Genomic DNA, 22,841 nt, shown 5'->3' with positions numbered 1-22,841 from the left:
ACACACACACACACACACACTCACACTCTGTGAAGGCTCAGTCGGAAGAGAAGCACACCCTTCTGGCCCCGCCATTGTCGTGCTGCACAGTGATCAATCTTGGCGGCGGAGACGGCAAGAACGAAGACCCTTGACTCCAGACCTTGAGTTCTTTGCTGAACAGGCCTCTTGATTCATCTCAACTCTCTTCTCCACCACTAGGATCGTGATCGACCATCTCTGCCCCTTCAGCGACGACACCTCATCTGATATTGTCTTGCATCGCCACTTAACGCCCATCGACCCTTCGCTGCCAAACGCAGCTCTGTCCACAATGGCTTTCCAGGCACTCCTCTCGACAGTGACCGCGGCGCTGGTCTGCGCTTCGTCAGTCCAAGCATACGTCTTGCCTCTGCAGAACAATCCCGAACACACTGGAGATCTCGCTACCGCTCATGCCTTCCGCCTTGCCAGTCGCTCGCTCAACGACCTCTCGCAGGGCTCCGTCTCCGTGCCCGTTTACAAGAGGCACGGCGGGCTGCATCCCGACATTCGCAAGCGTGACCCCGAGACGACCAAGAAGTGGGCTCTCCGACAGGCCGAGGTGATGAAGGCCAAGTACGGCGCTGTCAGCCCAAACCAAAAGCGCCAGACCATCGGACTCACCGACGTGGGACCTGACAGGTACGTAGAAGATTCCATTCATTTCACCCACTTCATCGTCCGCAGTGAAACTGACCTTCCGTTCTCACGCTCGTTTCTCACGCCACACAACACAGCTACTATTACGCTCAAGTCTCGGTCGGAACACCCGCGCAAAACTTCAACATTGTTCTCGACACCGGCTCTGCCGACTTCTGGCTCGTCGACTCGGACTGCGGCACGGCTCAGAACTGCGACTCGGATCTGGTCAAGTACAACACGGGCGCCTCTTCCACCAACATCGGCTCCTCCACTCCCTTCACCATCACCTACGGCACTGGCGGTGTTCGCGGTGTTCTCGCCGCCGACCGAGTCTCGCTCGCAGGCTACACGGTCAACAACCTCACCTTTGCCGAGGCCAGCTCGGTCGCTGCCAACACGGTCGAGTTCCCCACCTCGGGCATCATGGGCATGGGCTTCCAGTCTCTCGCCACCAGCGGTGCCACTCCCTTCTGGGAGGTGCTTGCCAAGGAAAACGTGCTCAAGACCAATGCATTCACCTTCCAGCTCGCCCGCAACATCGACAACATCAACCCCAACGACCCCAACATCAACGACATCCAGAGCCCCGGTGGCGTCTTCACTCTCGGCGAGATCGACTCGAACCAGTACAACGGCGACATCACCTACACCAACATCCCCAACAACCTCCAGAACACCCAAGGCTTGGGCTACTGGACCATCCCGCTCGGCGGCATCTCGGTCAACGGCAACAATGCCAACATCGGTAGCAACCCGCTCGCCGCCATCGACACGGGCACCACGCTCATCGGCGGTCCCTCGTCCTCGATCCAAGCCTTCTACTCGCAGATCTCCGGCGCTCGGTCCGCATCCAGCGTCGGCATGTCCGGCTACTACCTCTTCCCCTGCTCCACCAACCTCAACATCCAAATGACATTCGGTGGCAAGAGCTGGTCCATGAACTCGGCCGACTTCAACCTCGGCTCGTACCCCTACACAACCTCGAGCACGTGTCTCGGCGCGTTGTTCGAGATCGACCTCGGCTCGTCGGCGTACGGAGTGCCGCAGTGGATTGTCGGCGATTCGTTCCTCAAGAACGTCTTTTCCGTGTTTGACGGCAGTGGACGCGTTGGGTTTGCGAGTTTGAAGGGAAGTGAAGCGCAGATCGTATCGGTGACGAGCAATGCGGTTTCGTCGCAGACGCCGCAGAGCTCGGCGTCGAGCAGTGCGTCCGGGTCGAGTTCGAGCTCGGCGAACGGTGCGGGTGGCGGACTGCCGTTGCCGACGGGATCGACGACGTTTGCGTCCCAGGCGACGGCGACGGGTGTCGAGGCGGGTGGAACGCTGCCTGTCCCCTCCGCCAGCACGGTCGTGTCGACTTCCAACCCGGCTCTGACGACCGCGCAGAGCAACAGCAACAGTGGAAGCAGCAGCAGTGGCAGCTCCTCGTCCTCGGCCGCGTCGAATGTAGTGGTCGCCATGTCGGCTGTCTCGTTCGCGGCGGTGTTCGTTGGCGCCGTGCTCGTTCTCTGATCGACTCGACTCTTGGAATAATGTAGCTTTCGGTATTGGGAAGCTTTGCGCGCATCGTCTCTTGGATTTTGTAGCTCACTCTTTTGGTTTCCCCCTTGTGGCGGGCTCCGCGTTTACCTCGGGCCCGCCGTTGCTTCAATGAACACTCTCTTGGTTCTCACAAACGATCGATCCGCATTGCGGTTCCCACACATGGTTCGCATGCGCCATTCATTCGAGCGTGACGTGTTCGAAGAGGTGATCTCGATGAGGTGACACTTTGCGACTGTGCCTCACACCTCGACTTCTATCCTCGGAAAGAGCGGTTTCGCCTTTCCCTCGCCCTTGCCCCGCTGCACGACATGCGAGACGAGTCTCCCTTCGCCATCCGTGACGATCAAATCCTTCCTCCTCACCCTCTGTTCGGGGGGCACCTTGAGCGTGTCCAGCAGCTCGACCATCTTGCCTGGCATGAAGGGGCGCAGCAACAAGCCGCTGATGCGCAGACACTCGGTGACGAGCGTGAGGCACTCCACCACCACGGGCACGGGGGTTTGGGGGGACCACGGTTCGAGGCGGGCGGTGAGCTCGTTGGCCATAGCGATGGTGGTGAAGATGGCTTCGAGGGTTTTGGCTGGTTCGAAGGCGTGCATCCCCATATCCGCTTTGGAGGGCAACTCCTGGAGGGCCGCTTCGAGATTCTGGCACAGGGCGAGGGCGTCGGCGTCCATCAGCGGATCGAGTTGCTCTCTCGACGGTCGGATGAGACAGTTGGTCGTTGCGTCCTGGGGGAAGCCCTCCAGCCGAGCATGGATCTTGGGTGCGCAAATGCGTGACAAAAGGTTACCAAGCTGACCCTGCAGATGCTTCCGATGGTACTCGACCAACACACTGGGATTGTAATCCGCATCGCTGCCGAAGCTCCCCCCTACCCGCATGAGGAAGAAGCGCAGCGTATCCAACCCAAACAGCTGAATTGCCTCGAAGGGGTTCGCCACGTTGCCGCGCGACTTGGACATCTTTGCCTTGCCCATGGTCCAGTGTGCGTGGGCCAGCACCGTCTTGGGTGGGGGGAGACCGGCAGCGAGCAGAAGGGCGGGCCAGTAGATCGCATGGAAGCGCAGGATGTCTTTGCCCACCACGTGGACGTCTGCTGGCCACGCCTTCGGCGAGAGAGGGTAGCCAGTGACGGTGAGGTAGTTGGTCAGCGCGTCGACCCAGACGTAGATCGTGTGGTCTGGGTCATCGGGTACGGGGATGCCCCAGGACAGCCGGCTGCGAGGGCGCGAGATCGAGAGGTCCGAAAGCCCAGCTTCCACCTCGGCGAGCACTTCGGCGTGCTTTTTTGCCGGCTGCACCGACCGCGCGTCGGCTCGGAGCCAGTCCAGAAGAGGTTGACGGAACGCAGATAGACGGAACTTGTAGTTCTCCTCCTGGGACCATTCGACTCGAGCACCCGTTTCAATGCTCTGCATCTCCTCACCCGTGGGGTTGCTGACCTTGTGCACGGCGGATTCGGGATAGAATGCCTCATCAGAGACAGCATACCATCCTTCATGGGAGCCTTTGTAGATGAGGTCCTTGTCGCGTAAAGTGCGCCACAGGTGCTCGACTGCGATTTTGTGATCGGAGTCGGTGGTGCGGATGAAGCCCGTGTAGTCGATGTTGGCCGCGTCCGCTAGCTCCTTGAACCGCCCACTGATGCGATCGCACAGCAGACGAGGGTCTTCGCCGGCGCTCTCGGCGACTCGTTGGATCTTCAGCCCGTGCTCGTCCGTCCCCGTGCTGAGCAGTGGTCTCACTGCATCGTCTTCCGGCAAAGAGGAGGAGGAAGGAGAATAGCCAGAATGCATGTAGCCATGCCACCGAGCGAAGACATCGGCGATGACATCCGAGTAGAGGTGCCCAATGTGCGGATCTGCGTTGACGTAGAAGATCGGCGTGGTGATGTAGTATGGCTTGCGCGAGGGCGGTGAGGTGGACGGTGATCTGGATGTCGAAGCGAAGGCTCGTAAGGATGGCGGGTATCGTAGTGTCTGGAGAGGGGCTGCGCGCAGGGGTCGTGTTGACGCCAGCCGCGATAAAGATGCGACACACCGGCTGGCGGGGAGGATGGGTCGTATTGATGTGATCATCGTTGCTGTGCAGGCCCCGGGCGACCCGACACTGGTTGCAGTGACCGCGCTTGTGGTGGTGGTGTCGAGCTCGAGAAGAAACGGTTCAGGGTCTTGGTGCAAAAAGTTGGCCGTGTCGGAAGTCGGCCTCGTTCAAGGTGGAGGTTTTGCCTCTCTGCCAAAAGCTTTGCTCCTTCTCACCATCCTCGCCACTCTCACCGCTCTTCGCCCAGCAACACCAACCACTCGCCAGCCCACCCATCACGAGCCACACCACCATGTTGATCAACCGCCTCATTGCCGCCGCGGCGCGACCCTCCCTCTTGGCCCCTCTGCCTCGACTCGCGCCTCGCTCATTGCCCCTACTCCGCACCTACGCCTCCTCCCCAACCCCCAACAGCTTCCCACAACTCCCACCGGGATTCGAAAAGCTCGCCCACTCCCCCTCCGCCCTGTCGGCCATCACGAATCTCGTCGAAGTGATGAAGCAGAACGGCGTCGATCTGCACACGGGTGAGAAACCGAGCATGTGGCAGATGGTCAAGCTGGCCCGCAACCAGGAGGTGCGCGATGCTACCACGAAAGGTATGTCAAACCCCTGCAGCGTGATGAGGAGAAGAGACGCTGACCGCGCATGTGTGTTTGTGGCTGACAGTGATGGAGGAGCTCAAGAATGCTGGTGTTGATGTCTCGCCGGAGAGGCTGCAGAGCATTATGAACAGCTCTGGGGGAATCTTCGGCGGGGACAAGGGAGACGGCGGGAAGAAGGAGTAGAACGATGCACATGTCGTTGATACATTGATGTTGGAACGAACATGAATCTACTGTTCCACGCAATCAGACGTCGTCGTGCTTCTCAACGAATCGACAGCGTGACGCAACTGCGCTTTCTTTGGACGTCAAACCGCTTCAGGAGAAGGCACTGAGGTTTTTAAAGCCGTTCACGCTCGCGACTCTGGCGTGAGAAGAAACCGCTGCCGACTCGCTGTTGAGGCTGAGAGTGTCCACACACACCTGTTCGATCTGGACTCATGTTATTGCTACTGATACAAGAGGCGAGCTGCGCTACGAATCCACCGACATGGCGTTTGACTCTGCCGTTCCTGTCGCTGGCGCCGCTGCTGCCGCCGCTCCCTCCTCGGCGTCCTTTGGCTTAGCTAGACCGTGCTTGTTCAACAGCCTATCGATGTCGTTTGGCTTGAAGATGTTGGTCTGTGGTTTTCCCGTCCTTGCGTTGAGCGTCAATGTGGCGAACTCGAGCTTTTCGCTGTCCAACGAGGTGCTGTCCATGGTCTTGCTCAAGATCTTCACCGCCAGCGCCATGGCGTCTTGGATGCCGATGTCGTCCTTGTAATCCTGCTTGAGCAACGATGTTGCGGTACCGTTGTTGTTGCCGATGCACGTCGCCTTCCAACCGGAGTAGTTTCCCGATGGGTCCGAGTGATACAGCTGGAAATGGTGGTGGTCGTCGTACCCCGCGTAGAGGATGGACACGCCGAAGGGACGAAGACCACCAAACTGGGTGTAGCCCTGCTTGTAATCGCACAGACGCTGAGCGAGCTGCTCGACAGGCATGTCATCGTCGTATGCGGCGAGGTACTGCTGCGCCGCATTGCGCGCAAAGTTGACCAGCGAGTTGGCGTCCGCGGTGTAGCCGGCTACACCTGCCATCACGTTGTCCGAGACGGCAAAGATCTTTTCGGACGACTGGTCCTGCTCGAGCAGTTTGGATGTGACTTTCTTTTCGGCGGCAAGAACGATACCGTCCTTGGCGAGAATGCCGATGACCGTTCCAGCGTGCGAGATAGCCTCCATGGCATATTCGACCTGGTAGAGACGCCCTTCGGGGGAGAAGGTCGTCGTGCGCGAGTCGTACCTGCGCGACATGGTGGGCGATTTGAAATCTGGATCGAAATGGACTGAGGCGCGGAAGTCTGAGAGTGCGTGGTCGACGATGAAGAGGCTGCTGTCAAAGTGAAGAAGGTGATGCTAGAAGAGCAAGTGGAGTTGCGGTGTTGGTTTAGTGCTGCGTTGCGTGTCAAATTGCGTGTCTGTGCATTTTAGGCCCTGGTTGGCGCACCGATCACTCTGAAATCTACGCGTTCTGCTGCCTTGTAAATTTGGTCTGCTCGCGGGCGGGTGCTGCCCGATTTCCGATCCTCCTGCACGGCTGAGCTTGACATTTGTGAGGACGAACATTTGCTCGCTGTCCTCCGCTCAACTACTGTAGCTTGGCGAAGTCGATGAAAGCAATAAGGGAAGCCTGTCGGCGGACTTTGCCCTAGTCAAGGCCTCTCGCACTTCGATACACGACAATGCTGCCACACGCTCAAGATTGCAAACCTCTCCGGGCGCGCCAACAACAAGGTCGTGTGATGTAGTGGTCGAAGCATTCCAGATTTTGATAGGTACAACAAGTCTGTGCTAAGGTCAAACGGTTCTGGCTACCTGGGTTCGAATCCCAGCATGACCACCTTTTTCTCCTGTACTCCTTGTAGCCTGTTCGACGACTTCATCTGTGGATGGTGGGGACGATGGTGGGAGTCAATGTTGGATGAGATGAAGGCAGAGCTTGATGAGGAAGCCAGTCGGAATTTCCGGAAGACTTTCCCGGTGGGGCCAGCTGCACGCTTGCATAGCTCCACATTTCTCGCTTACCGGAATTCCCGTGGAGCCCGCTTCGCCTCTCGAAAAAGTGCGCGCGCGACTACTCGGACAGCTTCCGTGTCGCTTTCGAGCCCATGCTGACGGCGTGGGAAGCGGGTGATCTCCCGATTGGCATGCGTCGGATGCCGGCGTTGCGGGTGATGCGTACAGTATGAAATGCAGCTCGGATGAAGCGACGGAGGGGCCTCAGCACATTGTGACAATTGTGAGAAGTCACAAGCGAGAAGTAAGGGTGCAGCTCAGTAAGCGTGACAATTTTGAGTGAGCCGCGTGCCGCGCTTAGATGACCGCTTTGACTTCATCTCCCGCTCAACGCCAACATCGGCTACTCCTCATCATCCCCACGGTCCAGGAGGCTCCCTTGCAGACCCGTCATTCCAGACACCATCACCACGGGACTCTCGACGCGGTAGCAGCAGCCCCAATGACCCTCGCGACCACCACTACAACAACAACATGACGCACGACACGACTCACTAGACGCGGTCCCTTCAACTTCCCACCAACCCCCCTACGTGTCGCGACTGCACCAAGGTGCTCTCGCTTCGCCTGCTGTACTTATACAAGATGTCGACCTCCCCGTCACCTCACACGCCCATCACAGCTCCCCCACCACCAGACGTCTCAGACAAGGCCTGGAGAATCATGTGGGCTTTCCTCATCGGTTTGCTCTTGACGGCGATCTTCTTTCGCTCCGTCCTTCCACGGCTGCCTCGCATCCTCTTTCGTGGCAAGCTGCGTATCAACAGGGCCGGTCTGCGCGGTATTCGTGGCATCGAGTACCGCTCCAAAGGATTCCACAATGATTCTGCCGCCTTCTCACGGAACGAGAACCAGCTCGAAGTCAAGATTCAGCGGATCTACGCTACGATTCACCTGCCCTACTTCCTCCGTAAGGCCGAGGAGAAGCCAAAAGTAGTGCCGCGCAAGAGCGGCGCCATCATCACGCTTCATGTTCAGGGCGTCGGTGTGCGTCTTCCTCGATCCCAGCAGCATCCACACCAAGCCGACAAGGCATCCACTGCACCATCTTCCAAAACAACATCAACAGCAGCCGATGATAATCTCCACAAAGTCTCTGATGCAATGACACTCGAGGAGCAGGAAGAACTCCGACTGCAGCGACTCATGAGCAGCCCTCCCATGTCACCCTCGCTCGGTAACAAGCGCACCTTTTCCAGCTCCTTTGCATCTGCCAATACCATCTCGACGCATCGAGAGCATACCCAGCAGATGGACGGGACCCAACCACAAGCATCCTCCATCTACGAGACGTGTCACCGGGCCAGCCTGCTTTCGATACACTCGGTGCTGGGTTTTGCGACTTGGCTTCGGTGTGCCGTCGTGCCCTCTCTCAAGGGCATCGCGCTCAGGGCCTTTCGGGCTGCCCTGTTTATCCTCACCTCCAGCCTGCCCGTCCTCACATCGTTCGTCTCCATCCAGGTGGATCGCATCGAAGTTTACATTCAGGAAGCCGAAGCTGTCGCCCGAATCGGCCGAGCTGGCCTCACCTTCTCCATGTCGCCCGACTCTTCTTCCGCCTTCTCAGGTACCCGCGAGACTTCACAGAGCTCCGACGACGCGATCGCATCGTCGTCCGCCCAGGAGCCTACCTGGAGCCGCTTCTTCGAAGCGATGCGCACCATGCCGACAAGAGTCGGCTCGGGTGCTCGAGACGTCTCTGCGTATCTCATTGCCGGCATGTCTCCGAGCACGATCGCCGCTCATCTCCGCATCGACAGCATCGACCTCTTCGAAGCCTCTTTCAAACCTGAGCCGACTCGCAGGCCGACATTTAAGCCAAAGTCGCGGCGAGACCGGGCTGCACCTTCTTCGGGACCATCGACACCGGTTTCCTCTCAGAAGCGCAATGGTCGTGATCTCTTCTCACCAAGTCAGTCGGACGCGGACCTGGATCTCGCAGCGTCTAGCTACGACGACAGCGTCGACTTTTCGCCCCGTCCCACCCACCCTAGACGAGCTCGCAGCAATAGCGCATCTCGCCTTTCCAAAATGCCTTCGGGCACGCTGCGAGGCTTTGCCGATCGTTGGGCAGACTGGGCCTTGGAGCCCTTGGTCGAATCCGACTTTCATGCCGACTCGGGCTGGTCTCGACAGCACACTGACGATGGCATCCCGCTACAGCAGCTTCAAACGATACCGGCGGCGGCGAGGATCGCATCCATCTCGGGCCTCACCGAGCTGACTGCAACCTTACTCGTGGGCTCGAACCTTGCGCTGGGAGGCGACCGCACCTTGGCCGCCCGGCTCAAGCTTGGGAACATCTCGGTCGGGCTCGATGCAGCTCACCGTGCCATGTGCATCCTCGAAGAGCGCAAGGCGCGCAGAACCGGATGGGCACCCACGCAGACAGGACTTCACGACGGACAGCGATCGGCTCTCTCCAAGCATCTGGTCCAACAGCGCCCTTCGACCTTTGCCTCAGCACTCTCCATGGTCTCTTCAGTGGCACTTTCCCTACCATCAGTCCGCCTCACTGCCTCTTCCGACGCGCTCCTCTCATCGTTCTCTCAAGGCGCAGATGTAGAGGGCCAAAACACGGCGGATGCCCCACTTCCATCGAGGGAGCTCGGCATTTGCATGACTGGCTTGAACGTCGAGCTCAAAGACAGCGATCCCAAGGACGACCTTCATCGTCGCTGGATCGGCACGTGCGGCTTGCCTGCAAAGACGTCGACCAGCAAAGGAACTCGGCCCAAGACAAAGAGCAAATCTGCCAATAGGCCTGCCTCGGAGCACAAGGGACCACGAATGCACGGCGGCACAGCGATCGAGCATCGACGCACCTTCCTCGTAGAGCTCAATCTGGCAAGCTTCGATGTACGTTGCGGTGCCAGTGGAAGCGGACGTGGCTCGCGGTTGCTCTTCGTCGGCGACGTCTCGGTGGTGGCGAGGTCTTCTTGGACCCCGTTTGGTTTGTTTGCAACGTGCCCCGAAGTGTCTCGCCTTCTATTGGCAAGCGATCCAAACGAGCACGCCACCGCGATAGAGGTGGCCGTTGGCGGAGTCGAGTCCGACATCTGCATGGACGACATCACCGCCATCCCTCCCATCACCGAAGAGTTCAGCAGGAGGAGGCAGATCCAACGCGCCAAGATCGGCATCGAGCAGCCTCCTCGGCCAAAGACGGACATCGAACTGCTTCGGCAGATCCCGAGAATCGCTGCTGGCATTCACGTCGAGCGCGTTTCGCTGGTGCTGGACGCGAGCCAAGGAAAGATGGAAGATGGTGCTCAAAGCTCGTCGCAAGGGCAAGCAAGCGCATCGGATGAGCATAGCTCGCGCAAGCTCGTGTTGACGGTGCCCAACGTCGATTTTGTCTTCTTTGGCGAGTACAAGGACGAGTATGTCAAGCGGCCTGCAGCCGAGAAGAGAGCTGCGTACAAGGCGCTTAAGGGCGACAGCCTCGAATGGCCCATCAGCGGGGCCACCGACCGGGCTGGTACCAAACGAGACGCAGTCGACCAAGGCGATCAGGCCGCGCTCGGGCTTGAGAATGGGCATGTCCCAGCCGATAGCCATCCTGCCGAACGATACACGGAGAGCAATCTCACCATGGAAGAGACATTGAAGCGCATGAGGGAGATGGAGCAGCCTCGCCCGCAATCTAGCGAAGGGGACAAGCCAGACACAGCACGTCGGTCTTCAATTCGAGACACCATGTCAAAGACAGGCAAGGTGCGGATGCCGGGATATTCGCGAAAGTCGACTCTGGCAACAGAGACTCGCTTCAGCCTCCGGTACCAATTCGAGACATCCCTGCGCGTAGATGCCGTCGAGTCTTTCTTGTCGCTGAGCTCGGACCCTCAGGACTCGTCCCGAGCCTTCCTTCGACCCCAGTCAACCCAGACCGCTCCCGCCATCGGATCGTCGCAGCACCATCTGCTGGCCCTGCACAGCTTTGAGGTGCTCGGCTCCGGCCGTATCCCGGGCATGGCAGAGCCTCGAGGCTCCGCTCTCTGCGTTGATGTTCCCGTCTTGTCCGCAACGGACACTGTTGCCGAATTTCGAGCCAGTATCGAAGACATCGACATCGAGGCGTGGCACATCTCGGCGCTGGATACCTACGCCGATATTGCTGCTGCCATCATCCGGGCGAAGGCACCGCATCAGAAAGACATAGGAGACTCACACAACGCAGGCAGCGTCGATGCTGATTCACACGCAGACCATGCTAAATCGAGCCCGGCTGCGGAGACAAAGGTCAAGCCCAAACCCTTGGTCGAGCAATTGCCCGGAGGCTTGGCGGTCTACCTCTCCGTCGGACGTACCATCGCTCACCTCGGTGGTCCAGATCGTCGCATCGAAGATAAGATTGCGCGCGGCGTGGGTCTCGAGGCCGAGCGCATCGTCATTGAGTATGCCGGGGTGGCAGAGACCAAGACCAACTTGGCGGCGCCAAAGACCAACTGGGGCGCGCGCACTGCTCTGGAGCTGTCGGAAGATCTGCAGTTGCAAGGGCAATCGCTGGCCGCAAGACATCCTCGCGTAGCACTGGCGCGCGTCGTCCTGCACCAAGCCGGCATTTTCCCAATCCTCGATGCCGAGTTTGCTACCAAACAGCACACCGAAGGCACTGCATCGGAAAGCTTCGCACAGGCAAAGGCTGGGCAAGGCGAAGCATGGCCCAAGGGGGAGGAGACTTTGGATCGCCCTGCCACGTCCTTGCTCGCCGAGAACGTCTGGACCTTCAAGAAGGACGATGCGCGTGTCCATGCATCCAAGCAGCATCGTCCCAGGTTCCGCCAGCAGGATCGAAGCAACTTTATCTTCTTCACGCCGTATGCTGCATGCAAAGCGGTCGTGCGTCCTCCTCAGTCTGAGGACAAGGCGCCATCAACGGGCACGAGCGAAGACGAGGTCTTGATTACGAGCGAGCACACCAAGCTCGTTTCGTTCAACATCGACCTTCTCCACACCTACTGCTTCCTCTTGGCCTTCTCCACCTTCAAGCACCTCGCACTTCGAGCCAAGGGCGGCGTGGACACCAGCGCGAAGGACGAATCATCTCACAAAACAGGATCCAAACAGTCCGAGCCATCGAACTCGAAGCATCCCAAGCCGAGCGTCTCTTGTCGATTCGACATCAACGAAGTGCATACCTTCGTGATGCTGCCGAGGTCAACACGTATCTTCATGCGAATTCGAAGGCTTGAAGTGCGTCAAGATCCGCGAAATGGCCTGTCGGTGTCTACAGAGTCCATCATGGGCGCGGTGGAGAGTCCCAAGCATGTGACTGGCAACGTCTGGGAAGAAGCCGTGCGTTTGCGAGACTGGAGATGCACAATGCCTCCAAAGGTCCCGGACCAGAAGCCAAGCATCCTTGTCAGTGGGGACGCAGCACTCATCCGCATTCCCTACGGGTACCTCGTGTATTCCATCATCGACAACACCTCTGTGGCGATCAAGGCGACCAAGCAGCTCTTCTATCAATTCCTTTTGGACAAGGACGATTCGGCTATCGCACCAGTGGCGGAGGACCCGAAGCTGCTCCCCAACATCACCTTCAAAGTGCGGGTGTTGACGATCGAAGCCGAAGACGATCCATTTGAGACCAAGCTCAATCTCATCTGGCGTGCAGGGCTAGCTGAGAACGCCGCCCGCGACGAGAGGGAAGCCGCTTTCGCTGCCAAGGCCGAAGCGATCGGAGCATCCAGGATGCCGCAGGGCAGCACGTCGTTCCGTTCGAGCCGAAGCGATGGCAGCGCCATGTCAGCAGCTTCATCCATCCGAAGCTTCGACGATGATGATGACAGCTACTCCAGTACGACCTCACACGACGCTCGCTCCACTAAGTCGAAGCATCAGCACGTCAGCCTCGCACAAGCCAGGATCGCTTTGAACGCCTTCAACTCCTCCAGCTGGGTTCGAAGATACCTCAACGCCCAGTCGGAGCAGTCGCGTCGTCAAGAGAGACTGCGGAAGACCACCTACGGACGCTTTCACATGTCGAGGAGCTTTGACGAGCTTCCGGTCAGAGTCTTGCCCATCGGGAAAGCAGCGCCACTGTTGCGTTCCACGATGTACCGGGTGGCTCTGCAAGTCGGCCAAGCTCACTTTCCCATCGACGAATTGCGCGACTTCATCCACGAGAAAGGAGCCGGCGTGCCCAAGGATACTCCCTACTCGCTCGTCATTCCTTTGCACGTTAAGTGGGAGATGGGAGAGTGGCGCGTCAACCTGCGCGACTACCCGATGCCGTTGCTCCACGTTCCACCGACGCATCGCGCTGAGAGCGACACTCGAAAGGCTTGGTGCTTTGAAGGCGACATTGTCATCGCAGAGCAGCTGGGAGGGCCCGAGTCAATCCGACACGTGCCAGCCGTCATCGTTCCAGCAGCCACGGGTCGGTCTGACGCAGTCGAATACGGAATCATCATCCCAAAGGTGGCTATGTCCGTCAAGGCATACGGCACACCGACGATCAGGCTGCGGACGCCATATCCGACACGTGTCGTGTGGGGCCAGTCGATCCAGCCTACGATCCAGGATGTGATGCGGGTCATCGACGCGATCACGCCGCCTCCGCACGATCCGTCGCCCAAACTCGGCTTCTGGGACAAATTGCCACTGATCCTTCACGGACACGTCAATCTCAAATTCGAGGATGAAGGCGGCTTCAACTTCCATATGAAGGGCAGTCGCGATCCATACAGCATCGAAGGTCACGGTGCCGGTTGGGTCAAGTCCTGGAAAGGCGGTGTGGAGATCCGTCTCGGCTACGACAACCCAGAGAAGGAGTTCTTCCAGATCCTGAGTCACGAGTACGTGCTTGCGATCCCAGATCTGTGCGACTACGTCGATCACGCAGCCACGGGTATGCAAGACGATAGCGAACATTTATCCGAACAGCGACAGCAGTCGCACGATCACGACGCCGACGGCAGCTTTCACGAGTCGGAGGATCGCAAATCGGTGAATGCGTCCTTCACGTCGAGCATGTACCGATACATGAAGGACCCCACGTTCCGCAAGGTCGTCATCAAACTCACGAACGGCGTTCGCTGGGGAGCGGGTCTGCGCGGAGAACGCACCTGCGACGACGATACGTGTTCACGCCAGCACAAGTGCAAAGGGGAACCCTTCTACCGTGAATGTCGCTATTTCGATCGCATCAAGCATTGGGATGTGATCCCGAAGACGCATGAATACTTTGACTCCATCCCCGAAGATGAGCGACGTGATTCCTTCGGTGGCTGGCGGTCGCACCACCTTCATTTTGCCATCTCGGTGTTCTCGCCCAAGAACGGCCTTCCCGGCTACAGTCGCAAACGAAAGGACGCGAACTGCGATGCGCAGAACAATTTCTACTTCTCTCCGCTGGCATGGGAGCACTTCTGGGCCTGGATGAGACTGTTTAGTAGCGCTATGAGTCTGCCCATTCGTGCCGGCAGCCTCTTCCCCGACAGCCCGCCTCCTTCGCCCAAATTTGGTCGCTTCTTGGGGACCATCAAGTACAGGATCGACCTCGCGCCTCTGTTCATCGCACATCAGTACCGGCAATTCAGCAAGGAGGAGTTTTCGAGGGGCTATCGCACCCACGTCGGCGTCAAGGCTCGTTGCGATTCCTTCACGCTCGACATGCATCAACGTCAGCAGGAGACAGTCAAGGAGCGCCCCGAACTCGGCGAGCCTCGCATTGTCTTCCACAAGCCCTTCTACGAGGCGGAGATGACATGCGACGAGATCGACCTCCGAGCTATGGCTGCTCGCTTACGCGACGAGACTGGCATGCCCGAAGCTGCCGAGGATCAAGAGATTGGCGAAGACGCCTTTGACGAAATCTTTGCAGAGGATTCCATCGTGTCGGACGATGAGCTGGTCTGGATCGACATGAACGATTTCGTTGAGATTGACTCGGCGGCCATTAAGGAGGATTCGCCTCAGGTTCGATTGTTCCCAGCTTTGGTGTGCCCGCAGTTCAACTACTACCGCAAGAAGGATTCCGAGCTGGAGCACATTGCAGGTGAGAAGGAACACATCATCAGAGAGGAGGGCAAACGTCGCAGCGATGACTCGCAGGATCGCGAGAGTATCCTTCGCAGACTCGAACGCAGCAAATTTGGTAACGAGCATACGCACACGTGCATGGTCGGCAAAAACGACAGGCCTTACGACATCCAGCGCAGGCTCGCACAAGACCGACTGCAGGTCATCCGTAGCCAGATCGATCATGTCTTGAAGTCGAGCGACCGCGACGTTTCCGATTCCGAGACAGAGTCGGAGAGCTCTCATGGCCACCAGAACCGCCTCGACAACCTACACAGTCGTGAAAGGATCCTCAGTAGCTTCATCTCGCACATCGGACGTATTCAGGAGCACACCGACCGTGCTGAGCGGCACCGAAGGGCGGGTCAGCCCAGTCCGAAGATGTCATCATCGCCAAACGACCGCAACTTCCAGCTGAGCGCTGCCGACCTCGCCTCGCTCTACCACGATCTCGGCATGTTCGACAATCGCTACGTGGCTCACAATCCCACGCTCTTCTTCAGCAACGTCACCCGTTCCCTCCTGCTGAAGTACTACTACAGCTCGCGCCTGAGGCGAGGTTACGCGCACCACATGACGGCGACGGCCGTCAGATACATCCGAGACCTGTTCAAGAAGAAGGACAAGGGCGGTCGCGAATCGGACAGCTCCAAGCCGCGGCACGTCAGCTACATGGGTCGTGCCCCGCAGCAATCGACGCCCGGTGCGGAGGCTGCAGAGGGCCTGGACATCCTGCACGAGATGCTCGAGGACACCGTCAATCACATGTTCGGCAAGAACGGATACAGCACGTCAGGCTGGGGCTGTCAGCCCGAGGCCGATGGCATCGATGCGTCCGACGGTCAGATCCGGCCCGACGACGGCATCTCGGACGACTTCAATGTTGTCAAGAGCAACGTCCTGTTGCTGTTGAAGCCCCAAGTGGTGTTGCGCAGTGAGATCGATGACAATTCCACCGTCATCGTTTCGGCGCTCCGCACGCGACTTCAAAATTACACAGTGCGGGATGAGAGCTGTGCGGAAGACTCTGTCAACGCCGTCGTCCTCCGGCGAAATTTCTTCGCCCTTGACAATCTGCAATGCTTCCATCCGAACGCGAGCGCGCAGAGCAAGGTCAAGAAGCACGCCTTTGTGTCTCTTCCGCTCGAGGCGCTCATCGACATGCACGGTCACGGAGGCGACTTCGAGCGCATCGTGCCGCACACCAACGCCACAATGTACTACGATAAGTTCAATAAGCTCCGCCTTTCGGACTCGTCACGATCGGTCTCGACGTTCCGGAAGGACGGCAAGCCGGTCCAGGATCACCTGCATCACCACATGGACATGATCTTCCTCAATTGTCCGCGCTTCTCCGTCTCTGCCAACGGTGAGCATTTTGCAGCCTTGTACAACGTAGTGACGGACCTCATCCTGTATCGAGACCCGGCACATCGCGACCATGCCAAGAGGCTGGAAGAGATGATGTTTAGCTACGACTTTACGGACGTCTCTGGCCTAGCCGACATTGTGACGGAGCTCCAGGTTCGCATTCGCGAGGCCCGCTCGCTGGTTGACCAGTACATGCTCGTAGCGCATCGTCTCAACGAGCGCGGCAGGGCGGAATTCGTGGGGTTGCTCGGCGAAATGGTGGAACTGGTGGAAGAGCTGAACCTGATCATGGACGCCATCACCACATCACAGGACAGCAAAGGCGGTGCGGACCGTGAGAAGAAGTCGGCTCTGCGCTTTATGGCACAGGCGCAGGAGGTGGCGTGGAACATGATCGGCGACGAGGCCGGGCAGCTGGTGGCCAAGTTGGCTCTGCGCGGCATCAGCTTCTCCTGGCTCAACAAGGCAGACAATTCTGCGGCCAACACAGTTTCAATTCGAGACTTGCAAGCGCTGAACGTCGATCCCAACGCGATGTTTGCCGAGATCATCACCAAGCATACGCGACATCAAGATCACCCGATGGCCAGAGAAGGGCGATTCCTCGATGCAATGTGGAGCGTGCTGCCTCCTGTGGGAGGTATCTCGATCGTCGACACGTTCGAGTTCAACCTGCATCCGGTCAAGATCCAGATCGAGCTCAAGGTGGGCCGCAAGATCACGGACTATATCTTTGGCACCAAGCGGCAACGCGAAAAGCAGGAGGAGGAGCAGAAGCGCATCGAGGACGCTGCCAACCGCCCGTCCAACACGGTCGCCAAGAAGAAGTCCCCCTTGGCACGATTGCTCGGCGGTCGCAAGCAGAACTCTTCGTCGGCGGGTGGATCTTCCGACGGATCACGGAGGGACAGCATGAACGCGAGCGCGCAAAGCTTGTCCACCACTGCGCCGCCTTCTCGCAGCGCATCCACTAACGATTTGATGTCCACGGGCCGTGAGTCCTCCGATGGCTCGAGGGAGGACGACGGCGACAGTAATTCAGGTCGCGCTCCTCCGAAAGCCATGACGGCGAACACGCTTAAGGGTAAAAACTCGCCCAAGTCTCGACCGGGTACGCCGAGCAGTGGTAAGGACCTCGGCACCGGCGACCAGCGCTCTACCGACCAGTATGCCATTGCGCAACGCAACGCTGCCGAGATGCGATCTCGAGCATCTGCCTACCGCACTTTCGTCTACGTCAAGATCTCGCAGACCATCTTTTGCCTCTCATACAAGGGCGAGAAGCAGAAGTCGATCACGGATCTTTACGACCTCGTCTTCCGGTCTCCCACCTTCGAGTACCACAACAGCACGTTTGGCTACGTTGACCTCGCGGACAACTTCAAAAAGGACGTGCTGAAGGCGGCGTGGAACCAGAAATCGACCTTGTTGCGGGACATCATCACGCACCGACCCAACAGGAAGCGCAATGCGATCGAGAGCATCCGTGCAATCCGACAGGCCTCGCGCGCCAGAGACGCGCGGACACCGCTCGATGTCACTGTCGAGCCACCGACGCCCAACGGTCGATCATCGTTCGATGGCAGCAGCAGCCATCTGGCCGACTCTCCAACGGACACTTTCAGCTATCGCGGCAGTGAAGAGCATCGAGACGACGACGAGGATTCCGGCTACGGCGATGTCTACGACGACGACGAGGTGCTTCGCACGGATAGTCCCGACAGTCACAGCGAGGACGGGCTGGGCCACGACGGTAGCCGCAACGGCGCAGGCCAAACCCTCGCCGGTCAGATCCGCGACGCTTGGGGGCGAAGCAACAGCAACGAAGCCGCGTCGCAGCCCGTCTCCAACCATTCAGGCTCGTCAGGCGAAGTAGACGACCTCTTGACTCCGCAGCAGGAGAACCAGCCACGCCGCTTCCCCTCGCTCGGCCGGTCTTCGCGCACGCCCACCTCCGAAGGTCCCCCCGCGCGCAGCCCCTCCCCCTCGTCCTCCGGCGTCGTGCCGTTCAAGCTGAACAAGCTCATCCCAAAATCTCTGCGGCAGCGCACCGGCAGCGCTTCCGGAGCGAGTGGAAGCGGTGAAAGTGGAGCAAGGCGGAACAGCTACCATGCGACCAGTCCGCTGCACGAGGCGGGGCTGGCGAGGAACAATGGCGAGAGAGCGACCAGTGGCGAGTTTGGTACGAGGCAGCAGAAATGAGATGCTAGGTCGGGGGTGGTGGATCGAACACAGAGAAGAGTAACACGATCTTTTCACGGAATAGAGATGATGATGACTTACGATTGCTTCGACGTGTGAGTGTGCAGTCAACAGTGAGATTGACATGTCAAGCTGAGCGATCCGCCCCGACTCGTCATCACCGTGCTGTATCGGGCGAAAGTTGACCACATCAGAGTGGACGATGAGGACCAAAATGCGGTGCATCTGGCTCATCTCCGCTCGTGAAGCGCCTGCGCTGCCCGAACTTTCACTCATCTCGGAGCTTATGCACATCTCACACGATCCTGGAATGATGTACGGCAGACGCAACGTTGCAATGAGAGGGTATGGGTGTCATGCGACATTAAGTGTGCGTGTGCAAAGCTTTTCGGAACAGCAAACATTCCAGCAGTTGGCACGAGCGATTCCTTCGTAGTGTAGAGAGCAGGATGCCCAACTTAGGCCACCTGCAGAGGGTTGGTCTTGTTCTTCTCCTGCTCGTCCGGCAGAGCCGAGGGGGACGAGTTCCACTCGCCGACCTCGCTTCCCTGACCGGACTCCTTCTCCTTGATCTGGTCCCTCGATGTGTAGCCAGCAGGCACCCACTTGGTCGAGTTCCACGCCTTGCAGTTGGGATCGTTGTACATGGCATCGACGTCTTCGAGCGTCAGATCCGCCGACTCGTAGACGAAGAAAAACGCAATGATGCAGTTGGCCAAGTTGCAGCCGGCAAAGACGAAGCCGTAGGAGAAGTAGATGTCGTTGGCGATGGGCGAGGAGAAGTAGGAGATGAGGAAGTTGGACACCCAGTTGGCGAGTGTTGCGAGCGAAGCCTGCTTAGCGCGGGTGCGGTAGCTGAAGCTCTCACCGATCCAGATCCAAATACCGGGCGCCCAGGTGCTTGCGTAACCCAAGATGAACATGCACGCCGAGACGATGAGCAACTTGCCCACGCCCTGCGAGATCTGCTCCGGCCTCGGACCACCCACCACACCGGCAATGGCGAAGACGAACAGCCAGAACGATTGCCAAGCGGCACCGTAGATGAGCGGCCACCTACGACCGAATCGCTCGAGGATGTAAAGTCCGAGGAATGTGCAGGCAAAGTTGACGGCACCGAGGATGATCTGCGTCACGAAGGAGTCGTTGAGACCAACTTGCGTGAAGATGGCCGTACCAAAGTAGAAAAAGTAGTTGGCACCTGTAAACTGCTGACCGGCCTGGAGGGTCATACCGAGGAGCGTACGGTAGAGCGTCTTGTTGCGAGGCTTGAAGCAGTCGATCCAACCAGCTTCCTTGATCTTCTCGTCGGCTTTGACGACCGAGATGATGTCCCGGTACTCGGCCTCGACCCAGGGGTTGTTGTCGCCGTACTTTGCGCCTCGCACGGCTGCACAGGACTTGTAGGCTTCTTCGTTGCGGCCTCGTGCGGCGAGCCATCGGGGAGACTCGGGGCAGAACAGAATGCCGACAGCGAGGATCGAGGAGAAGAAGATGCCGAGGGCGATGGGGACGCGCCATTGAGCTGAGTTGTTGTAGCCTCTCGTGCCGATGTTTGTACAGTACGCGAGCAAAATCCCGAAGGTGATAAAGAGCTGGTATGTTCCAACCAACGCTCCTCGTACTTGTCGTGGTACAGTTTCACTTTGGTACAGTGGAACCGCGGCAGAGAGGGCTCCAACTCCCAATCCGGTCACCAATCTGCCGATGGCGACCTGTTCCCAAGAGAGGAAGGAGGTGACCTGGATGATGACGCCAATGTCGAAGACGATGCACTCTACGACCATGGCCCAACGACGACCGAGTTTGTCGGCAAGGGGAGCGCCAATGAGCACGCCAATTGCGGTTCCAACGCTGAGCAGGGAGACAACCACACCCTCAAGCCAGGGGTTCCAATCCTTGCCGCCAACGGCGGAGGGGTCATCGACAGTTGCAAAGCGACGTTTAAAGTCCTCCATCTCGAGAAGACCAGAGATTTGACCAGTGTCTGTGGAGGATTGAAAGGCACAGAATCGAATTGTTAGCTTCACAGATCGATGCTGAAGATTCATGAGAGTGTGCTACGTACCCCAACCGAAGAGGAAACCACCCATCGAGGCCAGAGCCGCGATGAAGATGGTGAGGGCGCCGATGGGCGTCCCGCGAACTTGGAAGACCATTTTGGGCGGGAAGCGTGTGAGTTTTGCTGGTCTCTTCTGACTGACGAGTCGCAACGAAGGGAGGCGGGATTACGAGCGAGAAGATGTGTGTTGAGAGACCCAAGGGGAGCGGGACGGGGAAGATTCACGATCAAGAGGACCTCTTATAGTATCCTCGCGATAGCGTCACTGGGGCCCGAACCCACACTTCAAAAACTGCCAGCGGCTGCGGGCCGCCTTTTTTCATCTCAAAAGAGGCCATTGCGGCGGGGGGCTCGCAAGGGGCCTGCTCCTGCACCCACCGGGGCCAAGATGAGCCGGATCAGGCACGACCCCTCTTCTGTGTCGCACCGCATGCCAGGCGTCAGCACGACCGAAAGAAAAAAGTGGAGCGCTCGTCCAGGTCGGCAACTCAGACCAAAAAAAAGCGCGTCAGTTGATCCGGAGAATTCTTTCCAGACTCCGCTCTCCGTGGCAGTCAACAGAGGGAAGGTTACGAAATGGCTGTTGCTCGACGATTCTTGGCAGCCGAGCCCCTCTTTCCTGCTCCAGGATCTCATTGGACCGTCATAGTGGGCTCCGCAGTGCCCGTGACCCCATTGTGCTTGCCTTGCAACCGTGGGTCCCCTCGATTGGCCCCACGATCTTCGAATATGCATCCTTTCGTTTCTTCGAGGACATGCATCAAGGCGAGCACGACCTCGTCTCCTGAGTTCACGTGTGCCCCTTGTTATCGCGGTACAGCATCGAACAATCGTCTCTGGACGATGACATTCGAGTCCATGCGTAAGAACAAGGGCCAAGCGAAATTTGTCGGCATCGGGAGAGGCTGAAGATAGCCGGTCAACTCGACCTCAACCGACCGTGCTGTGGGTCAGGAACATGGTAGACGGCGGCGCGACACTTCTTGGCTTGACCTGCTCGGAACTCAGGATCCGAAGTCGTCGCCAGCTTCCTCTACGTCCGCCGCGCTATTTCCGGTCGAGGCAGCGTCACAGCGTTGCCCTCATGCCCGTTTGCATCTCGTCGGTCCAAGGCACACCCGCGCTCAACAGGCGTCTTTGTGTGAAGCCAAATTTGAGCGAAACCAAATGCTTCCATCCCATCGATCTTGATTCGTTGCAATGCGAGCAAGCCGTAGCGTCTCCATCCATGACCCACGTCCAGCAGCGAGTCGAGATCCAAATTTGCAGCTTCTCGGGCTGGCATCGGAGAATTTTTCGAATGCTTAAATTTCAAAGGGCGCGCGATCTGCGGGCGCTATCACGAGGCGATCAGGGCGTGACATCATTTTGCATCTGCGCCTTGCACGCGGTCACGTCGGCCCTTGTTTTCCGGTGAGGCGCTCGTCCGAGTCAGGCACAGCATGAAACGAACCCCAGATTCGTCCCCAAGCGCAAGCGCGGTACCATTGGTGCGACCGTCTTGTGGGCGAGACGGTGTGCAACACTGTTCGGACTCGAGGCGCTGTCTAATGACCGTGCACCGGCTGTGGTACCAGCGATCACATGGCGTCGCATCCGACTTCCGATGTGCTCGGTAGATGACGTCGGATTGGTGTTGAAGCTCGCTTGTGCGTTGCCTGACAACAGCTCCTCGCTTCTTCGCGCACAGTTCTTGATGCCGATTCGTCAGGAACGAGACCGCTGAGCTGTCCTGTCACGGTCTCTTAGATGTGAGTATTGGTCAAGGCGATTCGAGATGCGGGGTGGTTGGTTGCCTGGAGGAGAGGCTGTCGGATCTGCGGGGTTGTTTCTTGCCGTCCAAAAGGACCGCGACGCCTCAGGAGTGGTCGCGCCGGGCATCCGGCCGAGCATCGAAGAACCTAGAAGTGTCGGTCCGTCAAAGAAGGTCTTCTTGGCCGCCACGCCCGGTTCAGCTAGGCTCGTATCCACGGCTGCAGTGACGTGCGAGCTCAAGGATAGCTCAGATCGACGGAGGGGTCATGCCGCCGCGCATCTGGCAGCGGGGCGGGCTCGCCCACCGCCATCCCTTCACCGCCAAGGATCAGGCAGCTGCTACTTCGTCCAGGACCATCGCACCCGCCGGTCCAGCTGCAAAGCGTCCCAACGGTCCGTCGTCGCCGCGCTCCCGAGGACCTCATCAACTACGAGGATGGCTACGGTGCTGATCTGGCAGACACCGAGGCTGAAGTGCCCCAGCACGAAAAGCCCAATTACAAGCC

At 58.6% G+C, this 22,841-nt stretch overlaps 6 protein-coding genes and 1 non-coding gene across 7 annotated transcripts; 4 read left to right on the top strand and 3 right to left on the bottom strand.

Moving 5' to 3' along the window:
* Positions 1 to 313: 313 nt before the first annotated feature.
* Positions 314 to 2,175, top strand: PSEUBRA_005949 (Aspartic peptidase; the record flags this gene model as incomplete). The annotated part of the gene is made up of 2 exons (XM_016439336.1): positions 314 to 663; positions 759 to 2,175. The coding sequence occupies 2 exons, from the start codon at positions 314 to 316 to the stop codon at positions 2,173 to 2,175; spliced, it is 1,767 nt and encodes a 588-aa protein (XP_016289664.1).
* Positions 2,176 to 2,447: 272 nt separating this feature from the next.
* Positions 2,448 to 4,289, bottom strand: PSEUBRA_005948 (Methionyl/Leucyl tRNA synthetase; the record flags this gene model as incomplete). The annotated part of the gene is made up of 1 exon (XM_059465682.1): positions 2,448 to 4,289. The coding sequence occupies one exon, from the start codon at positions 4,287 to 4,289 to the stop codon at positions 2,448 to 2,450; it is 1,842 nt and encodes a 613-aa protein (XP_059320308.1).
* Positions 4,290 to 4,546: 257 nt separating this feature from the next.
* Positions 4,547 to 5,042, top strand: PSEUBRA_005947 (uncharacterized protein; the record flags this gene model as incomplete). The annotated part of the gene is made up of 2 exons (XM_016439337.1): positions 4,547 to 4,853; positions 4,924 to 5,042. 2 exons carry the CDS (start codon positions 4,547 to 4,549, stop codon positions 5,040 to 5,042), a joined length of 426 nt encoding a protein of 141 aa, XP_016289662.1.
* Positions 5,043 to 5,333: 291 nt separating this feature from the next.
* PSEUBRA_005946 (Proteasome, subunit alpha/beta) lies at positions 5,334 to 6,155 on the bottom strand (the record flags this gene model as incomplete). Its single annotated transcript, XM_016439324.1, has 1 exon — positions 5,334 to 6,155. One exon carries the CDS (start codon positions 6,153 to 6,155, stop codon positions 5,334 to 5,336), a length of 822 nt encoding a protein of 273 aa, XP_016289661.1.
* Positions 6,156 to 6,634: 479 nt separating this feature from the next.
* Positions 6,635 to 6,741, top strand: PSEUBRA_006535. The gene is made up of 2 exons: positions 6,635 to 6,673; positions 6,707 to 6,741. It is a non-coding gene; the product is annotated as a tRNA-Gln (tRNA).
* Positions 6,742 to 7,502: 761 nt separating this feature from the next.
* Positions 7,503 to 18,518, top strand: PSEUBRA_005945 (FMP27, GFWDK domain protein; the record flags this gene model as incomplete). The annotated part of the gene is made up of 1 exon (XM_016439341.2): positions 7,503 to 18,518. One exon carries the CDS (start codon positions 7,503 to 7,505, stop codon positions 18,516 to 18,518), a length of 11,016 nt encoding a protein of 3,671 aa, XP_016289659.2.
* A 458-nt stretch (positions 18,519 to 18,976) lies between these two features.
* Positions 18,977 to 20,677, bottom strand: PSEUBRA_005944 (General substrate transporter; the record flags this gene model as incomplete). The annotated part of the gene is made up of 2 exons (XM_016439326.1): positions 18,977 to 20,505; positions 20,587 to 20,677. The coding sequence occupies 2 exons, from the start codon at positions 20,675 to 20,677 to the stop codon at positions 18,977 to 18,979; spliced, it is 1,620 nt and encodes a 539-aa protein (XP_016289658.1).
* Positions 20,678 to 22,841: the final 2,164 nt, after the last annotated feature.

This window comes from Kalmanozyma brasiliensis (genome assembly GCF_000497045.1).
Source record: "Kalmanozyma brasiliensis GHG001 unplaced genomic scaffold PSEUBRA_SCAF8, whole genome shotgun sequence".
NCBI classification, from domain to species: domain Eukaryota; kingdom Fungi; phylum Basidiomycota; class Ustilaginomycetes; order Ustilaginales; genus Kalmanozyma; species Kalmanozyma brasiliensis.
The sequence above is the reverse complement of the archived record's forward strand: the minus strand, read 5'-3'. Positions and strand labels throughout refer to the sequence as shown.